Raw genomic sequence first — 22,116 nt, forward strand, 5'->3', positions numbered from 1 at the left:
TGAGAAGAAGAAAGAAAAAAAAAGTAACAAGACACCAGAGAGGGATTTTTTGTTAATAACACTACAGATACCTAGAAAGACCACCACCGCTTAACATGTGACCAGTTTGTGACGAGGTCGAGAATGAAAACCAAAGAAAACCAAAAAGAAAGAGCAGACCTATACTGAACTGTACAATTGTTCGGAATCTCTAGAGAAAACTTCCCGGTGATTTTTTTTTACGAGATCTGCAAGCCGTACTAAAGGAAGGAGAGGACGACACTGCGACATTGCACCCTAAAGCAACATGTTGTTTTTTTTGTTTTTTGTTTTTTTTTTTGTTCCACCAGACTTGTGACGATGGGGTTGTTTTCCGATTCTATGTGTGCCGTTTGAACTCTATTCTAAGAACGATTCCCTCCCGCCCACTTTCCCCTCCATCACCCAAAACTCCACAGAAAGTGATCAGATCAGCAGAACCGAGACGACTCACAAAGCAGGAAGTTCAACACTTTGTTCTCTCCTTTTCCGTGTCAGTGCCAAAAAAAAAAAAAAAAAAAAAAAAAGAATCTACCAATCGACTCGTGTGGTGATGCTAAAGAAGAAAACCCTGTCATGCTGTCTCCATGTGGTCCTGACGCGACTCCACGCCTTCCGAAGCGCCGGCAGGTACCGGGCGCGTCCCTCGGGCAGGATTTCCCTCGAGGATGGAGGGATGGATTCCGGGGCAACCATTTCATTTGTGAAGAAAAAAAAACAAAAAAAAAAAACCCGCACGCAAAAGACTCTTACAGGCGACATTCGGTCAACTCTGCCGAGGCGACGCGTTCTCCTCGAGGGAGGGGGGGGGGGACACACGGACACAATCACACGCTTCTCACTCGCTCTTCTTTCTGAAAACGGGGTTAGTCTTCCAACTGAACGACAGATAGAAATGTGTTGTTTTCTCTTTTTTCTTTTAGGCGTTGTAGTGATACATGCATCCATTATACTGATATACACTTCTTAAAAAAAGTTAAAAAAAAAAAAGAACATCCAAAAAAAAAAAAAAAATTATTAGAAATGCAGCTATACAGAGTCTTTTAGCTATTCCAGGGAGTGAGGAGGAGGAGGAGGAGGATGAAGGTCAGGTCTTGACGTCAGGAAGCAGAGGAGCCCCATGTCCACGTGGTGTGAGGATGTGTGTGTGTGAGGATGTGTGTGTGTGTGTATGTGTGTGTGTGTGTGTGTGGATGTGTGTGTGGGGGGTGGGGGTTAGTTGCTGCAGCAGGGGCGGCTGGTGGGCTGAGCCGTCTCCGTCAGGTCCACGCCCCGGGTCCGGCCGCTGCTGCCGCTGGCCGCCTGCGGCTCGTTCTTCGGGAGCTTCTTTGCTGCGGAGGAGGAAACAGGAAACAGACGGGGTGGAATCACTGCGGACGGAACCCTGAAACCTGCAAACGGGGGCGTCTGACGTCTTTTTTTCCCCCAAAAATGGTCCATAATCATGTTTGAAAGGAACATGAGCAGCAACATGAACAAAATCCCAGCAGGTCTGAGGCTTTGGATTTATGAGCCAAAGGGGTTTTTTTTCCATCAAAACAACAAATTTTATGTCTTTAATTTAACCTTTTTATCACCAAGTTTGACAACTTCCTTCTTACTAAACTAAGAATGATGACTTCGTGACAGAACATGACTTTTCTTGCACCTTATTGATCTGTATTTAATCATTTTAACAACAGACACATTCTGGGTATGTTAATCAATATGAAATATTCCCATAAATATACTATTAAGATCTCATTATTTGTATTTACATCAGGAAATATTTCAATTTTGATAAGTTGTCTACTTTTTCCCCACATAATTTAAGATATTAAGATACTTTATTATGAGATAATAAATGACATAAGCGAAGTCTGAGCATTTTGAACCTTTAGGAAGTAGAATTAAACCACTAAAATACTTTTGGAAAGGCATTTTACTGAGCATAATGGGTTGATTTAACAGATTTTTTTTTCCTTGAAAAGCACTTGATAGTTATTTTTGAGTCATTTCAACATCAGCTCAGCTCCTCTTAAAAACAACATTTTGCAGAAAGACTGATCAAAACGAGTAGAAGGGGAATTTAAAAGCTCATCCTGTTACACAGCTAAAGATATATCACTGCATTTAACCCTGGAGTGTCTTTTGTTTAATTAGGACAGTTTTACAGTCAATATACACCGTCAACTTCTCCCCACATATTGATTTATGCAATTTCTCTTTTAAAAGTGACTTTAATAATAATCAGTTCATGGGACCAAAAAAAAAAAACTTCAAAAACGGCTGAGTACCTAAACCTTCCTTAATGTTCCTTAAATGTTCTGATTCCTAGTAAAAACAGAACATGTGACAGTTTTCAAAGGAAGTGTTGATGTAACTGTGTGTGTGTGTGTGTGTGTGTGTGTGTGTGTGTGTGTGTGTGTGTGTGTGTGTGTGTGTGTGTGTGTGTGTGTGTGTGTTGCAATGCCACACTCATTCCTCTAAAGTAACAAATGTTTGTCTCTACATAAACATACACACATAGTTTTGCACTTTAAATATAATTTTTCATTCAAGCCAAGTATTACAGCGCCCTCTGGTGGAGAAACGTAGGAATAACAGGTTTTGTCTCATTTCAATCTGACTGAACCTTCAACTCTAAATCTGATGAAGCATTTATGAAAATGTAAAATGAAGGGAAACTGCTTCAATTTATGAATAAAATCAGAATTACAGGGTGGGTTTGGCAAATGACTGGTAAGTCAATTAAGTTTAACAGCCTTAATTTAATAGTTTTAATCCGTCACATTTACATTTAGATGCAATCTGAGAAAGAGGTTTTACACATTATGAAGTAACATGTTGCAGCTCAAACTCAACATTAAGCAGAACGCAGTCTGCCTGCAGAGGCAGATCTGCTCTGAAAAAGCCAACTCACCAATGGCCATGAAGATCTCGTTGACGTTCATCGAGGTCTTCGCCGACGTCTCCATGAAGAGCAAGCTGTTGTCGTCCGCGTACGACTGTGCGTCCTGAAGGAGTTACAACAGCGTCAGGACGTCTATCTCCACACAAGCATGATGCAGAAGACCTGAACCACAGGAAATCAACTGCTTTCCCAAATCTGTCCACCGGGGGGAGCACTGTTCCAGAGACTGGAGGCCAGTGGGACCAAACCAGGCCCTCCAGGCATTTTAGGTATTCTGCAAATACATGATTGTTCTAATTAACCAGCAAAAAAAATCTAAATATAATTTTCCTCTGTGACCAGAGATGCTGCCACAGACCCTCTGTTCTCTCACCTGTTGCTGAACTATCATGATTTTTAAACAAACGATGGTTCCAGCTGAGAAGCCGTTTTGTTTTTTTCAGCATCCAAATTTCAAAATCAAGGTGAAACCTCCATCCTCTCAGATCCACCATCCTCCTCATCCTCCTCCACAGGGTGTGAAGCTGAAGTTGAGACTCACCTGGAAGTCCAGCGCTCTCTTGTTTGCCAGGTCCGCCTTGTTCCCGGCAAGAGCTATTACAATATTTGGACTGGCTTGTCTCTGCAGCTCTTTCACCCAGTTCTTCGCCCGTACGAATGACTCCTGGTAAATATTAGGGAGAGGGGAGGGGTGGAAGGTTACAGATCCTGTGATGTAAAGATGGACCGGAGCCACCAGGATGTGATGCTCGGTTTACTCAGGTTTGGAGATAACCGACAACCGAACAGTTATTACCAGGAAGCAGGTGAAGAGAAAAACATATCTGCATTCTGAGGCTCCACAGTCCCGGAAGACACCAGAGACTGAGCCACAAATGCAAAATGAGAGAGAAATAAGTGGCGGGCTGAACGGATCGATGAAGAAATGAAGACAAATAACGCAAGAAACCCTAAAATGTGTTCCAGGATAAAGCACCGCTGTCAGCTCTGTTCTTCCTCCTCAGGTTTTGGCAGATTTAATCCAGATTTCTTCAGCTCAGAGGGCGGAAAGTGGTTGATGACTGTTAAAAATACTGACGTCGATAAGCTCTGCGACACTTTATCAATAACAGGCTGAAAAACGAGAAAAATCCACTGCAGGATTTTTATTGCCTCTTCAATCGGATTAAATTCTATTGTTACAACATCAAATAACCTCAATGTTCACTTTTTTAAATGTGCACACAATGTCTTTTTTTTCCAAATGTCAATGTTTTTTTCAAGCATGAGCATTTTCTGTTTTGTTTTTACAAATTCAAAAAAAAATTGACCTCTATTTTTTTAATTCATTAATTTTTAAATAGGAAAAAAGTAAAACCCTTCATTTACATTGAGAAATGACATGGGAAAATTAAGATGTAAACAATAATGATAAAAAAATGAAATTATTTACCAAAATGTTGCTGTTCTAATGTGACAAATAAATGTTTTTTTTGTCTTTTTATTCTATTTTAAGAATGAACCAGAACCTTCATCAGTAAAAAGGAGTTCAGAAGAAGTTTAACTCATTAACTTTCACAACTGATCTGATTGACAGTCCGATCAATCAGATCTCGGATATTTGAATCTCTGAATGTGGAACTTTCCTCCAGTGGATGAGCCTGAGAGCTGAACTCCGACCCAGAATCACATCCTGATGATCCGTCTCCCTCTTTATCAAACCTCCGGGTCCCGTGCTCGGCCGGAGGCCGCCGAGTCGTCGGCTCACCTCGTTCGTGATATCGTAGACCACGATGGCGGCCTGGGCTCCTCTGTAGTACATGGGGGCCAGACTGTGGTAGCGCTCCTGACCGGCCGTGTCCCAGATCTCAAACTTGACTGTCGTGTCGTCCAAACATACCGTCTGGGTCAGGAAGGCAGCTGCAGGGAGCAAGACGAGACGGTCGGACCTGGATCTACAGCGAGGGGGGTTATCCCCCCCCCCGACTCCCCCCACAAGGGACGGAGACAGCAGCAAAACACATTATTATCTTACTTTTATTCTATTTTTAACGAGGACTTTCAGCAAAAACGGCTAAATAAAGCTGAGAAGAGGTAAAATTGATAAATGGATAAAAGAGATGAGACTGTCTGAACAACAGCAAAAAATGAGAAATAAAAACTCAAAGAAATCGGGTAAGATGGCTAAATTATCTTTAACACCAGAAGCTATTCATACAGGTAAAACTGCTTAAATTGCTTTAAAAACAAATGAATAAAAAGCTAAATTGGCCAAAAACAGCTGAGATAGCTAAAGTAACTAAAACAGTCAAAAAGGAAAACATCAGCAAAACAAATGAAATGGCTCAAAAAAAGCAAAACATAAAAGGTATTAAAATTCTCAAAAAATACAAAGCTACTTTTAGGATAACTAAACAAAAAAAAGATTAACTAGCACAAAAAAGACTTTTCTAAAATGTTAAAAAAATTGCCATCATGGCTAAAACAGGTAAGAAAAAAAGCTCAATCAATCACAGCTCCTTCAGCCAGTAAAAAAGCTAAACAAGGTAAAACACCAACCAATATTAGAGGTAAAAACAAATACAGAAAATAAAAATCCACTAAAACAATTAACAAAAAAAGAAGACAAACAGCTGAAAATGTAATAAATTGTCAAACTGTAGAAATGAAACTCCCGAAACACAACCGAACATACAGTTCTTTAATCCAAAACAGACGATACTGAGACTACTGTCCTCATTTTAAAGATTTTAACACGTTTTATTGCCTCAAATAAAAATACTGAAGTACCAGAGTGTGTGTGATTTGATCGGACCGTTAAATTTCCAGGAGGAAGTATCTGTGCAGCGAGGCGTGTAGAACAAAATTCACCTGACATAAAGCAGCAGAGCAAGGAGGAACACAGAGCCCCAGCTATTCCGAACCGTCCCACTCGTCCCGGTGTTGGTTCTTACTGAAACGCTACATCTCCCTCATCTTTACTTGACCACTGTATCGTAATACAGTTATTACCCTTCAGCGTGACCCGCGGAACGCTACGTACCTCCGATCGTGCTCTCCTGGAATTCGTGGAACTGACCCTTGACGAATCGGAGCACGAGGCTGGACTTGCCCACCGCCGACTCTCCCAACAGCACGAGTTTGAACTGGCAGATCTTGTTGCCTGCGTTGGGCCCGTTGGGTCGTGTGGCTCCGCCTCTGTTTGCCATGTCGCGCTGCGTGGTCTCTCTCGACCCCCCTGGATGCTGACCGACTGGGAAAGACAAGTGGAAACGACCTGGAAGGAGGAGACGAACAGGAAGACGTCAGCATCGGGCCAAAGGCTGCAAAAATCCACAGAGAGAGATACATATAAATGAGAAATATATATGTGATGAATATACTTTTTCCTACTTTTATTCTCATCAAATGTGAGTCTGTAGCATTTCAGGAGCTAGCAGTTTGGAAACTTTGTTTTTTTTTTTGGACATTTTTCAATTTTTGTTTGTTTTGTGACCAGATGTGAAACAACTTGTGCTGTCAGTCATTTAATATTTTCCTAATCAACTGCACTTTCAAATTCCATCAGTGAGTGTGACAGTAGTTCAGTCGGTCTTTAGTGATGCGTTCATCTGTTGATATTGCAATAGTGACCAAATTTGTGCCATACCGTGCAGCCCTGACTTGATTCGCAGGTAAAAATAAAGTCAGACGAGTAAATTTTGTAAGTATGATGATTTTCAACATTTGTAAAGCTGCAATAGATCACATGTGATAGGGTATCATGGTAAAGATACGACTGGTGAGAAATGCCAACACAAGTCAATTATAGTGTCTGAAATGTATTTTTCTGAATAACAGGTCTCTTTCTTTTGGCGAGAATTTACCTCAGCTGTTTTTTATTTCCACCATAAAAGAGTCTGAAGCAGGTATTTAGCAGCAGTATGATGATTTGACCAATAGGTTTCATCGATATCTGAAGCTAGAAAACATTAAAAATAACAAATGGCAGAATCGTGGTTCAAATGCAAATCATCACACTTTTCTTTGTGATTTCTGTCAGCTGAAAGGCTGCGATTGGTCCCCATGTTACCAAATTTGCATGGATGCTACACAAAAATTGCATGTGGCATTTAGTCAATTTGTTTGTGCAAAATAAATAACATTGTAAGACAGAGATCAGAGGAAAGACAAACTGAGATGCTGGGCCTTCACTGGGTCTGGGGCCAGACTTTTACACACTGTTGTAAAGAAGATATGAGGACTTTTTATAATACCAGCTAGAATTGGCTTAAAAAAAACAAACAAACCCTAAAGTTTGCTATTGTAATTGTCACTTGGATATATGTGAGCGCATATGTTACTAAGAATATACTCTTCCCAAAAAGCGATGAAAACTCCAAAACAGTGAAACATTTTGTATTTGGTGTCCCTCATGGTAAGGCCAGGGGTAAAATTACTAACAGGTATTTTCATGTTTGCAAGAATTTTCATGCTTCAGGCATGGCATGGTCTGGGTTCTTCCACTTTCAAACAATCCTGTTTTTTTTTTTTTTTTTTTGCAGAAACTGAATCTGCAGAATCTCTAACAAGGGTAATTAATGCACATTAAAAAATAAATCTACTGCATGCTGCTGTCTCAGCCATCTGATTGTAAAGGTCAAAAATACCTGAACAGTTCCAATGCATGAAAAAGTTGTCCAACTGGTGTGACTGTGGAAATCTCAGCAAAACAACATGTCTGGGGTGGCTTTATGTTATGCGAGTCTGGCTGTTTTAAACTGGATTATGACACTAGTCTGGGCCCATGTGAGGGTGAAGTTACAGAGTGATCAGTAGTTCAGACATGACAAAAAAACAACAACATCAGCCATATTAAGCACACAATAACAACAACAGATTATCTCCATAACCTCGGGCATGTGTCATCGCCGACGTGCGAGCATACACGGGAGTGGAAATCCAAAAATAATGCTTTGTAACTTGGTGGAAATCGCATTACGACACAGAGATAACCACAAATAACCTGTTATGTTAGCTGCTAGCGTTAGCAACAACGGCTAGCTGGTGAGCTCAAACGAAAACAACACAAAATCAGACAATTTAACGACAGCTTTCCTTTGGGGCAGGGTTGTAAACACGATCCCGACCGCAGCGATGTGTGACATTTATGTAACGTTTGAGAAACGCCAGATGATCAGAGGTTTTTGGGTGTGTACAGCTAGTGACAGCTAGCTAGCGTTAGCTACATGACGGTGGATTTGTGATCAATCAGCGGGTCTGATGGGGTTTATAGATGTTTTTGGAGACGCAGACGGGCGCTCGTAAACGCGTTTATGATATAACTAGAGCAACTCGTTAGATTTACAAGCTAAGATAACGAGCACGGCCCTCTTTCAGGATTGGGTAGCTAACATTAGCTATCGGGAGGAGCCCTCCTGTTAGCCATGAGCATTGCTACAGCTAATATCAACTACTCACCTCCCCAAAACAAGAATGTAATTAATGATATCTCCGGAACAGGATTGGTCGTACTGATCAAAGCGTGTTCGCTAGTTAGATCTCATAAGGCTCCGCGATGATCTCCCTCTCCCACTTCTTTCAACTTCCCTTTTCGCATCGTACGAAGGATGATGACAGATCGGATGACATCGGATGACTTCGGAAAACCTCGGGTAATGTCGGATGACTTCGGTTCTACAATCACCAGAGCCCAACACCACTAATTTATTTCCAATTTAATCGGAAAGCACCTACAAATCATCACAAATAATATCATCTGGCACTGTCCATAACACTGGATGTGACAGGGAATTGAGAAATAATCTGATCAATGAAACACAAAATAAAGCTGATCAAATAAAAATGAGCCAAAAGAAGTTGAATGTATGTTAAAAGAACTGTCAGAACTAATACTCAACATTCATTTTGATTCAGAATACTTTTAAAAGGAGTTAATAGAGAATAACAGCGGGCTTCCTTCCTTTAAAATATCTTAAAATAGCTTCAAGTAAAAATAAAATAAAGTTCCGTTCGACCGATGACGTCGTTGCTAGGCAACCGGACTCAAACAGGCTCGTGGTCTCTGGACGTTGTCAAGTCTCTCGCGACAAACTCTTTTCTCCTTAAAACCTTTAAAAAAAACTTCTATTATCATACAAGAAGAGAATAACAGGAGAAGCTTGTCTTCTATAGTCACTTTGCTGAAATGATGATGAGTGAAGCCGACGAGCTGAAATATGAAGATAACAGGGCGGACAGTGGCAGACCAGCGGTGAGTCAAACGAGCTAGCGAGTTTTTTTTCTTTTTTAATCATGTACAAAATGAAAACGAGCTCAATTGTTATTTTATTTGTTTCTTTAAAACCAGGCTGGGAAACTAAAACCTACAGGAGACACAGCTCAAAGCTGCTTTCATCAGGAGTCGAGGGTAAATTATAGCGTGTGTGTGTGTGTGTGTGTGTGTGTGTGTGTGTGTGTGTGTGTGTGTGTGTGTGTGTGTGTGTGTGTGTGTGTGTGTGTGTGTGTGTGTGTGTGTGAGAGAGAGAGAGACAGAGAGCGAGAGAGAGAGAGAGAGAAAGTTTCACGATTCCGTGATTAAATTGAAAGTATTTTATTTATTATTTAATCAGAATCAGATATTTTGATATAGGGATGAGAAAACATCGAAATTCACTTCCAAGTGCTCAATGAGGACTTGAACCTCAGAATTTGAATATCTCATGTCAATTCTGTTCCAAAATAACAGTGGAGAGGCATGTTTACCTTTGCAAGACATAGTCATACGTTGCTCTGCCGGAGGTCAGTGATTGGACATGAATGCGGAAGTGGACTAAGAATTGGGAATACTTATTTAAATAGCACAACACATCTTATGGGGTATCATCCAACAGGACTGTGCAATGAATGCCAAGAGCCAGAAAAAGTAGAACATGTGAAGAATATGGACACAAACAAAGGAAAAGGATGACAGGATTAAGGAGGGAAGGAATGGAAGGGGGGGGGGGGGGGGGGGGGGGGGGGGGGAAGAAATGTTGAAATGGGGGAGGTTTGGAGGATGTTTGAATATAGCCAACCTCCCTAACAGAAACAGCCTTGATGGGAAAAATATAAACGAGTACTGGTAATTCGGAGTTTTATAAGATACGAGTATAATGACCAGGAGATGGCAGTAATGCAATCATTGGGAGGCAAGCTGCCTTTAAACACCACAGAAGAAGAAGAATCCAAGATATGTCACAAGAAAATGTGTTCTTTTTGTCGCTTGTTATTCATATTTATATAGTTATGGTGTAGTTTGTGTTGAGTTTTTGATGCCTTTTGACATTAAAAAATAAATAAATAAATAAATAAATAAATAAATAAATAAATAAGTCAGCTCATTGCGTGGCAGGCTTTTGTATCTGCAGTGCTGACTCTCCCCTGTAGAGGCAGGGCATCACAAACATATTTCATTCTGTCGAGCAATTTCAAAGAGAAGTTCGTGCTATCACAACTGTTTTGTTTCTGATATGCAATGAGTTTTGTTCCATGCTATTTTGACATTGTCCATTGTGGTTTAGATATGCACAGTTTCTGCAATGGGAGAGAGCTGACCATAAGTTTTATTTGCTTCGTTTATCTTGCTGCTCTGCACTACATTGAAAATGCACATAGACCACGGACTTATACCAAAGATGGAGAGCAGGTGGACATTGTGCATTTACCCAAATGGAAAACTGTCAAACAACAATGTCATCAGGAATGTTCTGGGAAATACCACTTTTGGTACATGTATCAGTGTACAACACGTGTTTACATCATCTTTTGTGTTGACCTCCATTAGAATCCTGTTTTTTTGTAGAATCTCTGCCGTTTCCCACAATAAAACTATCATAAGAACAGAAGAGTTTCTGAAAATGAGGAAGCATTAAGGTGTTCATTGGTTCATGGTTAACTGAGCCTGCAGAGACATTATGATAGCTTCCTCTGTTCGTCTCCCTGCTTCCAGCCCCCGACCCCGCCGGTGGTGAGGAAACATCGCGACAGTTCCCAGCCGAGGCTGGGAGCCGTCCGAGTTCACCGAGGGAAGGCCGACGACCCAGATGTGGCCAGCTCGCTCGTACATGGCGTCGTTACCAAACCGTCCATTGAGGTGGGCGTCACTTCAGTTCACGCTTCTTTGTTGTGTTTTCAGGGCCCACTCACACGGCAACGATTTCAAGTGAAAACAAAACTTTCGTTGTGTTTTCAGTGTCTGTTTCCACGACAACTCTGTTTGGAGCCACCGAAAATGTACCTTTTTGAGAATTTCTACCATGGTGGAACTTTTCAAAAATGCTCTGTCACCATGTAAATGGACTAAAACAACACTTTTTGGAAACTCTCGGGCTGTCCCTAGTAGACATCAGAAGCGCTGCTATACCGCGCGTGCACACAATTGTTCTCTGAATATATTTTTTTTCAAAGTTTTTGCCATTTCTGTGCAAACAGACATTGTTTTCAAAACACAAAAAAACTTTCTGAAATAAAAATGCCAAAAAACAGTGTATTTTCACTTGAAACATCGAGGAAAGGGATCTCAGATCATTGCCCGTTAATCACTTACTACTCAGGTTTCTGATTAGATCCAAGACTCGAGAAGCAGGTCTCCCACAGCTTTAAAGCTTGGTGTTTCTTGAGTGCCTTCCAAGTTACTGTGTATAAAGTCAGAGTTTTTTTTTTTTTTTTGGGGGGGGGGGGGGGGTTCTCCTATGGTTGTTTGTTTTAAAGTCGTTTGTAATCTTATAAGGAATGAAAATGTGAAAACTTGAAATTTCGGTTTTATCAGTTATAAAGTTTTGGGTGGTGTAGATCAGGGTGTTTTAAGTCACATTTTAAGTCAGGGATCACATATAAAGCCTAATTTCTCCTTGAGGGGATTGACTGGTAAAATTGTGCCAATAAGACCTTTTTCTCGTTGTTGTGGCGTTGAATAAAGTTTTGAAAAAGTATGATTTTGGTAAAGTTAATGTTTTGCAGTTAGTACCAAACATGACTAACACAATGAAAACAATTTCAATGGCATCCTCTGGTGCAAAATTAGGTGAAATGTCCAAAAACCCTCTCCTGTAGCTGTTGGATTATGCATGTTTTTACAAACTCACCCTGACAGCATGGCTTTGAGGCTAAAGCTGGTTTGCTATTATTCATAACAGCATCTCTGATATCTCAGCTCGGATTTCAGTGTTGTTTTGTGTCTGCTACCAGAAATTTGTTAAAAATTCAATGACTTCTTTGAACTTTACAATTTGCACCGACCTTTCCTGAGACGGACTGGAGTCTCTTGTGGGCCGGTTTAGGTCTTAGGCCTTATGTTTGACACCCCTGGTTTCAGGCCAAATACATCTCAGATTTAGCACATGAAACGTCCAGACCTCTGAGGTCCTCAGGAAAAGCTGTCAGTGTTTCAGAGTCAGAAGAAATGGGGTAAAGCAGATTCTAGTTCCCACGGTCCTCACTTTGAATTCATCATCCATTCACTTGTTTTAAAGCAGGACTTAAAACATTATTTGCTCAGTCTTTCCAATAATGTCCCGTCTTTCGTGACCTCTGCAGGGTGGAAGCTTGATAAACCCTCCACAAAAGACATTGTTCCAGGAGAAGCTGCAGCAGATCAGTGAGTCTGTGTACGCCTCCAACAGGAGAGCGCCACTGGGCCGGTCACATGACCAGAGCGCCGAACTCCCCGCCTGGTGTGACCACAACACCACGTTTGGTGTGAAAACAGAGAAAGGTCGGCGCAACTTCAAACAGAGCGGAAGCCTTCAAAAACACGCTCACGTTGAGCAAAAATACAGACCAGAGTTTTCCAATTTTCATGAGTCCCTGTCTTCTCAATGTGTGCTTTTTACTTTTCTGAAGTTCTGGATGTACGTGAGATTATTAACCCTCCGAAAACAGCAGAGGAGCTGCAGAGGGAAGCCCAGGAGGGACACGACGCTTATGTCAGGAGCCACAACGCCTACTTTGTTGGTAAGAGAGAGAGAGAGCAGCAAAAGCATTTACACCGTGCAGAACGTCCTTTCACCACTATGTGATGACTTTGCTTCATTCGGCTCCGTTTACACGACGTTTCAACTGAAAACGCATCGTTTCAGAACAGTTTCACGTTTAAAAACTGTCCACGATGCAGAAGCAGCATTTTTATAAAGACATATAAAACATTGTTGTGTAAACGGGCCCTGAGGTGAACGAATTGACAGAGGGTACGACTGGAGTCACTACAGTAAAGACAGCAGGTTTGGGATCGCCACGCCTCATCATAACGACGGCCGGAGCCTCAGCAAGACTCTTCACTGGCTCGGAGAGACCAGGAAGTAAGTAGGGAAATAAGTGAGCCTGTTAAGAGTTGCCAGTTGTGTGTTATTGCATTGAGGTTGCGCTCCTTGGTTTTGTAAAAGGTTTTACAATCCAAAGCCTGTTTGGAAGAGATCCAGTGACAAGGAGAAGATGGCCGCCCAAATGGGTGCGATTATCAATCTGTAAGTTCAGCTCAAAACAAATTCTGAGGACATGAAGTGTTTTTTTATGTCTCATATTCAACTTTTTGTAATCAAACTCATTGCTTTGTTCCCCAGGAAAAAAAATAAATTACCCGTTCCAGACGATCACAGCTTTGGAATCGTCTTGCCAGCAGATGAATTTGGTAAATTAAAAAAAAAAAAAAAAAAAAAGAGTCTTCCGTGTTGCAGCATTTCTTAAAATTACTAAGACTGTTTCTCCGCTCAGGTGTTGGAGAAATAATCCACTCCACAGAGGCGGGGCAGTACGCCAGAGGCCGAGAGCGGCAGCGCAGCCTGCTCAGCGCAGTGCAGCACCACCTCAAGAACACCAACTTCAACAAGTTCGATTCCCTGCTGAAGGCCTTCAGACACTATGACAAGGTACAGATGGAGTCACTGCAGGCAGACGTGATAGAAATACCTTATTTGAAAGCTAGGGTTGGCGATCTGAATGAGATACATTATTTTAAATACGAGTTAAAATGATCTTTATGACCCGATGGGAAGCAATTCATAGCGTGTTTTGAAAGTAGTTTGGAAAATATCCGCTATCTACAGCAGGAGTAAAACGGGAAAAACAGCAACCAATAGTCTTGTCGGGACACCTTTTTTTAAACCAATCAAATCCCTTCGCCGTTCGACCTGCCCCCTGCGCGTACATGTCAATGGCGTGCACTGACCCTGGTTCAGTCTGCGCGTAGAAGGACGGAGCGTCGTTTCAGAATGGCGGAGAAGAATGTTTGGGGGTTTACTTACCGTTGAGTGCGCCATAACTTGGCGTAGTGCAAATAAAGAAAAACGAAGAATCGAAGAGCTGAGGATAGGTTACGCCAGGAACACACTGGACCCGGAAGCGCCGCGCGCTGCGCACGCCGCGAACATCTCCGCATCTCCACTCCCAACGGGAGCTCCTCCAATGGGGTGGGAGCTGGGCGGAGCTAGGCGGAGCCTTGGGGAGATGCTACATTTGTGCTACATGCTAGTTTTTCAAGATCGCCAATCCTAGCGTTAACTGATCACCTCTGATCTATAGCCATGACCTCGATACTGACTAATATGGTATTAAGATATAGATTTCCTCTAAATTAGCAAGTTAGTGGAAAAAATGATGCAAAAACAAGGTAATCTTTAAAGAACTGACAAAACTGATTGCAGGGTTTTTTTCATGCTTGTAACCAACATGAAATCAACCAGTATCATGAAAAACAAGATTAAAGAGGGAAGATCATACATTATTCCGAGTGTGGACAAGGTGTCAGTCATAGTCAGAGCAGGATAAGAGAAAACTGTAAGGTTGAACTCGATTCACAATCAGTTATTATCAGAACTTCTCAAACCCAAACATCTTCAGTAAGGAAAGGCAGTTTCAGGACCAAAATAAGGCTCGACTGTAGCATTTTTTTTTTTTTTTATTGATGTAAAGGATAAAAAAAACAAAAACAAAACAAGAAGAACAACAGTGCTTCTGCAATCCTTTTTGATAGAAAGGACAAGGAATGATCGACAAAGAAGACCTGCGCGCCGTGTGCCGTGAGTTCGAGCTGGAAGTGTGCGAGCCGGTCCTGGACGACCTGATGGACTACTGCGACACGAACCGGGACGGACTCATCGACTTCCTGGAGTTCGCCAACTTCCTCAACTGGAAGGACATAATGCCCGTTAACCGTCAAGAGCAGCAGGTTTTAACAGAAGGTGAAACAATTCACTTCACTTAGTGCTGATCAGAGTTAATCTGCAGAATCGATGCACTGTATTAAAAAAAAAATTGGTTGAATTGATTATTCATAGGGTGAAGCGTTTCACGAAATGTTTTGAGTTGACTCAATTACTATTTAAAAACATTGACTGAACGAAAAACTCTTCGTTGGCTATTAATTCAGCCAATTGCTTAATAATCGTTGACAGAACGAAAGACTGTTGGCTTATTAATTGAGCCAATTGAAACAAATTAGTTGACAACATGTCATATTCCACATCATGTGCTCACTCAACTAGGACTTATTAGTCATTACAACTATAAAGTAATAATTGAGTGAATAACATAATAATGACTGCATGAATTAATATTTAAATGATATATACTCAACATAAAATATAGCCTAATTAAATAAAGACTAATAAAGACAAATTTACTTTAAATGTTTATTTTTCTGTGTACAAAACAAAACATTTAAATTCAAATTCAAAAAATTACACAACATTTGAAAAGAGTGCAAAACAGAGCAACACCAATAGCTGACAGTATAAGCTGTAAAGGAAAGTCTGGGGTTCAAGGCTCGTAAGGAGGTAGCAATGGCGCAGCTTCCAGGCCTCCCGGAGGCCCCACAATCTCCAGGATACCCATTGGCATGGGGCTTGAGGCTTCGTAAACACCGTCTGGCTATAGATGGAGCACATTAATAAAAAGGAAATTAAAAACAATATCCAAATGATATTGATGGACAGATGGATGTTCTCCTTGAAATGCTGATTTACCTGGCAGGTCTTGAAAAGCTCGGTTTTCTCCCCCAGGTAATACTGCAGCCCTTTGACAGCCACCACCCTCCGATGTTTAACGATCTCTGTGGTCTGGATACACAGTACAAGTCAAGTCACATGCATATTGTTCATACATGTACATTATACAGCATATTTCATACAAGACGTGTAAACTCAAAGTGCTTAAACATGAAAACAAAGTAAACAGTTCTAAATTAAAACAAAAAACAACAATGTAATGCTGTCACTGTACAATTTTTTACAATGTCGACTCTTTCAGACATAGTGTGGGAATGGAGTGGGCAGGCAGCTCATTTCACATCTAGAATCTAAAGGCTGATTCATTGTAACTGCATACATACATCTACTGTATGTACAGTGTACTGAAAACGGCTTCTACTGAAAATAGCAGACTGACAAGCTCACTATGTGACATTGTGAGCTTGTCGATCAGCTATTCTCAGCAGAAGCTTTACCCACAATAACAGAAAACACTATTTTCAATCGTGAGGGACTCCGGACACCCAGTAGGGTTTAAGTGATGAAGACACATTTGTCCGTTATTTTCCATCTTACCTGCTCGTCTCGGTACTCCAACAGACTCCTTAGTGTCACTTGAGTGGGGTGGTGAGCTACGGTGCGGAGCTCTGGTGTGCTCATCCAAGGAGGGGAAGAACGTTTCCATCAATTCTTTTCCTGTTACTCTTCTGAATTCTGCATGTACCTGCAAAACAATTAGATAATGAAGAGACAACTTGTGAATGTACAACCTGTAGACAGATCATAGCAAAAACCACAGATGTAGCATCACGTCACTTGCTCAGGACAGATCAGAGTGACCATCTTCAATACCAGGCTTAAAGGGCCATTCCACCTTTGAGGCATCAGACCCTTTATTTATTGTTAGGGTATAAGAAACATGGCCCTGGTGTTGTTTTTGTGTTTATTCTGTGTTTCTAGAAATATTAGTCTAACTTCCTCTTGACAAAATCATTACATCTGATTTCTCTTCCCACCTACAGTTAGTTCCACCCCTCTCCAGTGCATATGGTTGTCTCAGTTGTGACATTTTATGTGGAAGGAACAAAGTAAAACATACACAAACTTACCTGACCCAACAGGAATAGGGCTGGCCATCTCTGGCTGATTGTGGAGACATGCACATCTTCAGCAACGACCTCCTTTCGTCTGAGGGAGAAGATACATAACTATAGATATGCGACAGATATTTACAGGGTAGTGCAAGTCAATGAGAAGAAACTGTGTCAAGCAGAAGAAACTGCCCTGAGTAGAGAGATGCCAAAATAAAAAGTTAAGATGGAAGCCAAAGAACGGCACAGCCAATTTATTTCATGATGTGTAGTGGGCTTGTAGATCTGTTGTTTTCACTAGTTTGGGTCCTGGCAAATGTCATAATTCCCCTTTGGGTCACAGGCAAAAAGGTTTGGGAGCCACTGCTTTAGGAGACTGTGAAATGACCCTTACAAGTTAGGAAAAAGTGTTTTCCTTAAAGGTATAATGGAGGATTTTCTCGATAAAGTCGAAGCCAAACGTCTGTTACTCGCTTATTGAAAAACGCGCATGCGCCAGACCGTCCTACCTGCTCTGCTGCTCCGACGAGCGCGCTTGACGGCGTGACGCAAGCATTTCTTCAGCGTGATTGACATGTCAGAGGACCAATAGTTGACGCTCGCATCACGCCATTCATTGGCTAAAACATCGTCCATTATACCGTTATATATTCAAACAACTTTAATGGGACTGAGGTCCATTTAGTTCAATTTGTACTTTGTCAGAGTTAAGGGAACCCAGTGGTTTGAGAATGACAGGATTACAGCTACTTCCAGAGCAAGTATTGATATAAATACAAATGCTAGAAAAGCTGACCTTATTAAAGCCTTCAAAGCTAGCTTTCCCGCCGAGACGTTTGCTTCCCGACTGATGGTTTGCTTGCTAGGCTGTTTACCAGGCAAAACCATATTATAAATCTATGCTAGAGCGAGCTGGCCAACGAGCTGACAGCGTTCGTCCGCCAACAGCTGTCGCACAGAGGCGCTGCTATGCCCACGCCGGGGCGAGTGTCAGCTAGCCGGCTAACGGGCGAACGTGCCGCTCGCGGGACAGGAGCTAGGCGTCAGCTAGCAGGCGGACGTGCCGCTCGCGGGACCGGAGCAAGCGTCAGCTAGCGGGCTTACGGGCGGACGTGCCGCTCGCGGGACCGGAGCTAGCTTTAGCTAAACCCTGCCCCGCGGGTTTGGCTAACGTGCGGACGTGCTGCTCGTGGGGCCTCGGGCGCTGTTAGACGGCTAATGCTGTTAGCTGGCTAAACATTGACCTTATGAATTAGAGGGGTAATATGTAAGTTAGCTGCCCGGCTACCCAAGCTAACTGGCTAGCTAGCAAGCAAAAAATGTTACAGTCCCCCAAGAACAGATTCCACAGAAAAACAAATTTCTTTTGACTCTGGTTTCAGAGATTGACAATGTTAATAAGCAAACGCACAGTGTTGCTTACCTGTCACTCCTCGTCCCTCCGTGAGGCCGTGTCGACAAACTTTGTGGCTTTGCCGTACTTCCTTTGCTCGAAGTTCATTACCGCAAATGACGCCGCCCACATTTGTTCAGTCAACAAATGCAAAACTTGTCCAATCCATTCACTCAATTACTGTATGTTAGTTGAGTCAATATCAGCCATTGTTGGCGTTCACCCAACAACAATTTATCACCTGACTCAATATTTTTTATGAATAATTGTACAAACATTTATTAACTGGCTTTCCCAATAACAACACTTGAGCCAATGGTCTATTTCAACTTGCCTTAGCAATCTTCTAATTGAGTCAATGTTTTGGTAATTGGGTTTTTTACGGTGTGTGAACTAGTGCATTTTCAGCAAGTGTTTCTGTTGCTTTTTGTTCCCGCAGAGCCTCAGACAAACACGGCTCCAGTCAACGCTGACGGTAATCCAGATGCAGAGGAGCTTCCTGCCTTTCAGACCTTGATCACGCCTGAGGATCTGGAGCCTGTTGAGCCTGCGAGCTCGCTGAAGACCCTCAGGGTCCTGAGACGACCGAAAGCATCTCCAGACCACTTCAAGACCTCGTCCTCCCTCATCGGAGCCGCCGCTGACAAACCAACCACTCCAGGTAAGCTCGGAGAAAGTGGTCAACGTGACACAGGAATACTAGGCATCTTCTCAAACATCCATTCTCTGTTTCTTCCGTTCACAGACAGTCGCGCCTTCGGGATCCCGACGGTTCGCTCCGACCTCCCACCGCCTCGCGTCAAAAGAGTCAGCGACACCACCAACTACGGCGGCACGCCCACGGCCGCAGACCTGCTGCACCCGTCAGTTTACTCCGTCCGAGGCGTTCACGAGGAGCATTTCTTCTGCCCTCGGCCCAAGAAAGAGGTACGGCTGGCTCCTGCGAGCAGAGGCAGAGGCGCCGCTGGTCTCTGAAACGTCACCCACCAGGCAGCTATGGCTCACTGCTCACTATGAGTTACACTGGACACGTCAGCAGGTCGCTCCAAGGCCACAGAGACCCACACAGTCACAGACTGATAAACAGGTCATTTAGAATCACCACTCATCCTCAAAATTCATTCTTTCCTTTACACAACAACATCAATACAGTTTCATGAATTGCAAGAATAATAAAAATATTCAAGTTTCTAAGAGTTATTTGTTCAAAAACATTAAACTTTAACCATAAATGATGTTTATCTCAACTTTATAGCAAGATAAGCATTTTTTTTTTCTAAATAGATTGATCATTACAATATTTGTACTGGTTCAATGTGGAAAAATAAAATTAAGTGGGATTGATCTGACAAATGGACACTTCTTGTTTTACTGACACATTTTACCTTCTTCATCACAGATCGCTGAAATCTTCAAGAATATCGGCGTGAATATTTCCGAGGAGACGTTCGAAGAGGCGTGGCAGCTGGCGTCCATGACGCAGCCGAACGGGGAGGTTTGTGTGGAGGCGTTCCGAAACGTCCTCAAAGAATTAAAGGCGATGTGATGCATTTATGTCCCGGTTCACCGTTTACTCACCTTCGAGTTTGGTTAAGTCTTCGCAAGTGGAAATGAACACAGCAACATTTGGTATTTATTACTTATTAATCCCAGAGGGAAGTTCTTTGTATGTACAATCACACAAGATCTGCCTGGAAATGATAGAATGAATTGAAATCTTTTCTATTGAGGGCGAAAATCATTTATTAGTAACAGTTTGTCATGAGCTGTGGATCCAATTATTATTTACGACAACGCTGAATTTGACACAAAAATGAAGGACTGGCACATTTAATGCTCCAACATCTTTGAACCCTGGAAGGAAACTACTGGACAGGGGGAAAAAAAAACGCCTTCAGTATTCTCTCTAAGCTGAAAGAGCGCTATATGAAAGCTAGTGATGTTATTGCAAGTGAAAAAGAATTGGCATTAAAGTAAATATGTGCAAAAAGTGCAGAAAAACTTGTGTTGAGGTTACGTCACGACCCTCCAATTTTAATAACTTTACTGGATCACGAAGTAAGGATAATGTTGCACCTCCTGGGTGATCTACAATACAGGTATATATTTTAACCCGCATCACGTTGGTTGTATGTAGTAATGCACTGAAGGGCTGAGTTGGTCTTTGAAGCTTTATTGTTTATGATTGGGAACCGCAACAAACAACTCATCTGATGTTGTTGTGGACGCGTTGTTCAAAGCAGCAGTACATTTGTCTCTATTTTTACCTCTGAGAATTCCACACACGTATGTTTTTGTAGATTTCTCTCATGTTTGGGAATCGTCTCCGTCCGGATTGTTGAATGGAGTGTGACAGATATAAATGCACAAAGAATGCTCGACGCTCGAATGGCGTCGGTAATATCAAGATGTTGAACTGTAAATACACAGAAAAGCTCATTTTCATGCCATCTGTGTCAATACAGGAAACGTGATACGCCTAATCTCCTGTGAAACAGTGTTAAATGAAGTCTTTGAACCTAACAATCAGCCTGTTTGACTATTTTAATACAGGCTAAAAAAAAAAGAAAAAGATTTAAGTAAATACAAAGAGACGCCTCGTCTCTATCCCAGTATTTGTTCTGTCAGACTATTAGGTTTGATTTACAAGCGTATTTATCTGCTAATTGTATTAATCAACCCTTAAATGAGAGTCTGACAGAGATAACACAATGGATCTGTGGCTGAGACACGTGCAGACAGACGCACCAACACAGACGCCATCTCCAAAAGGTAGCAGCGATTGTTTGCAATCTGTTTCGCTCTCAGGATTAATGAAGCGGGGCTGGCGCGCCGCCGCCACCGATCTATGTCGGAATACGTGATAAAATAACTAATAAAAACTAGCTTTTGTGTAATCGGCGCGTGTTTTTGTCTTCCTGTTAATTTTCCATTGAGCGGAGTGACGCACAGGCGTGCTAAATTGTCTAATGCGCTCGCACCGTATCCGCGTTGACATGTGCTAAGCTAACCACACACATTTAATCCCATTACGACTCCGCGAGATGCTCCAGTGGAACCAAAGGGGGGGGGGGGGGGGGGGAAACCCACGCAAACTTTCAGAAAACCCACATGTCAATATGTAGGAACATTAGAATAATCCCCCCTCCGTGTTCTTTTATGTATGAATTACTGGCCGCTAATGACAGAATCCTCTGTTCGTCTGATACGTTGTCAGCGTTAATAATATCGCAGGCGGCAGCAGCAGACAGGGACGCCGCGCGGCATTCGGCAGCCTGTCACATGACGTCTCAGGAGCGACGGGTTTCTGGCAGTGACCACGGGCCAAGGTGGAGGATTTCCCAAAAAAATGAGTCATTCCCGCCTGCAGCAACACGTTGACAAAGAGAACTATTTCAGTCTACTTTTACTAGTGGTGCCAGGCATGTTTTAGTTCAGGGGCCACGCAGCTCGCTTTCAGTTTGAATCGACCAGACATGGAAAACAATGTCATTATAACCTTTAAAACTTAAAGTTTTCTTAATGAAAAAGTCTACTTTATTTGCACAAAACCACATAATTTACTTAATACAGTCTCAACAAAAAGCCAGTTTTATTGATACTTCCTTGTTTTTAAAATACAGTGAAATGTGTTACATTAAATAATCTACCAAACAGGAATGCGCTCTCTTTACGTGCACGTTTTCCTGAACAGTCAACTATAAAGCTGGATCGTTGCCCTTTTGCCCTACGTCGTTAAAAGTAACATCTTGTGGCATATGG

The 22,116-nt window shown here is 42.1% G+C and overlaps 2 protein-coding genes across 3 annotated transcripts; one reads left to right on the forward strand and one right to left on the reverse strand.

Annotated features, from left to right (window-relative positions):
• Positions 1–999: 999 nt before the first annotated feature.
• On the reverse strand, positions 1,000–8,501 carry LOC115396264 (ras-related protein Rab-5A-like). Of its 2 annotated transcripts, none has more exons than XM_030102036.1 (6): positions 8,351–8,501; positions 5,934–6,167; positions 4,659–4,810; positions 3,453–3,575; positions 2,921–3,014; positions 1,000–1,349 (listed from the first exon to the last, which is right to left on the reverse strand). In XM_030102036.1, the coding sequence occupies exons 2-6, from the start codon at positions 6,097–6,099 to the stop codon at positions 1,234–1,236; spliced, it is 651 nt and encodes a 216-aa protein (XP_029957896.1). In that variant the 5' UTR covers positions 6,100–6,167; positions 8,351–8,501; the 3' UTR covers positions 1,000–1,233. The 2 variants fall into 2 exon arrangements, with proteins under 2 accessions (XP_029957896.1, XP_029957897.1); XM_030102037.1 differs by having other exon boundaries at positions 5,934–6,170; positions 8,356–8,370.
• efhb (EF-hand domain family, member B) lies at positions 8,494–20,828 on the forward strand. Its single transcript, XM_030102033.1, has 14 exons — positions 8,494–8,544; positions 9,065–9,143; positions 9,240–9,299; positions 10,860–11,003; positions 12,446–12,623; positions 12,752–12,862; positions 13,077–13,206; positions 13,291–13,371; positions 13,468–13,535; positions 13,619–13,773; positions 14,877–15,084; positions 18,794–19,015; positions 19,100–19,281; positions 19,754–20,828. The coding sequence occupies exons 1-14, from the start codon at positions 8,525–8,527 to the stop codon at positions 19,898–19,900; spliced, it is 1,785 nt and encodes a 594-aa protein (XP_029957893.1). The 5' UTR covers positions 8,494–8,524; the 3' UTR covers positions 19,901–20,828.
• The last annotated feature ends 1,288 nt before the right edge of the window (positions 20,829–22,116 follow it).

The sequence above is a fragment of the Salarias fasciatus genome, chromosome 11, assembly GCF_902148845.1.
Source record: "Salarias fasciatus chromosome 11, fSalaFa1.1, whole genome shotgun sequence".
NCBI lineage: Eukaryota > Metazoa > Chordata > Actinopteri > Blenniiformes > Blenniidae > Salarias > Salarias fasciatus.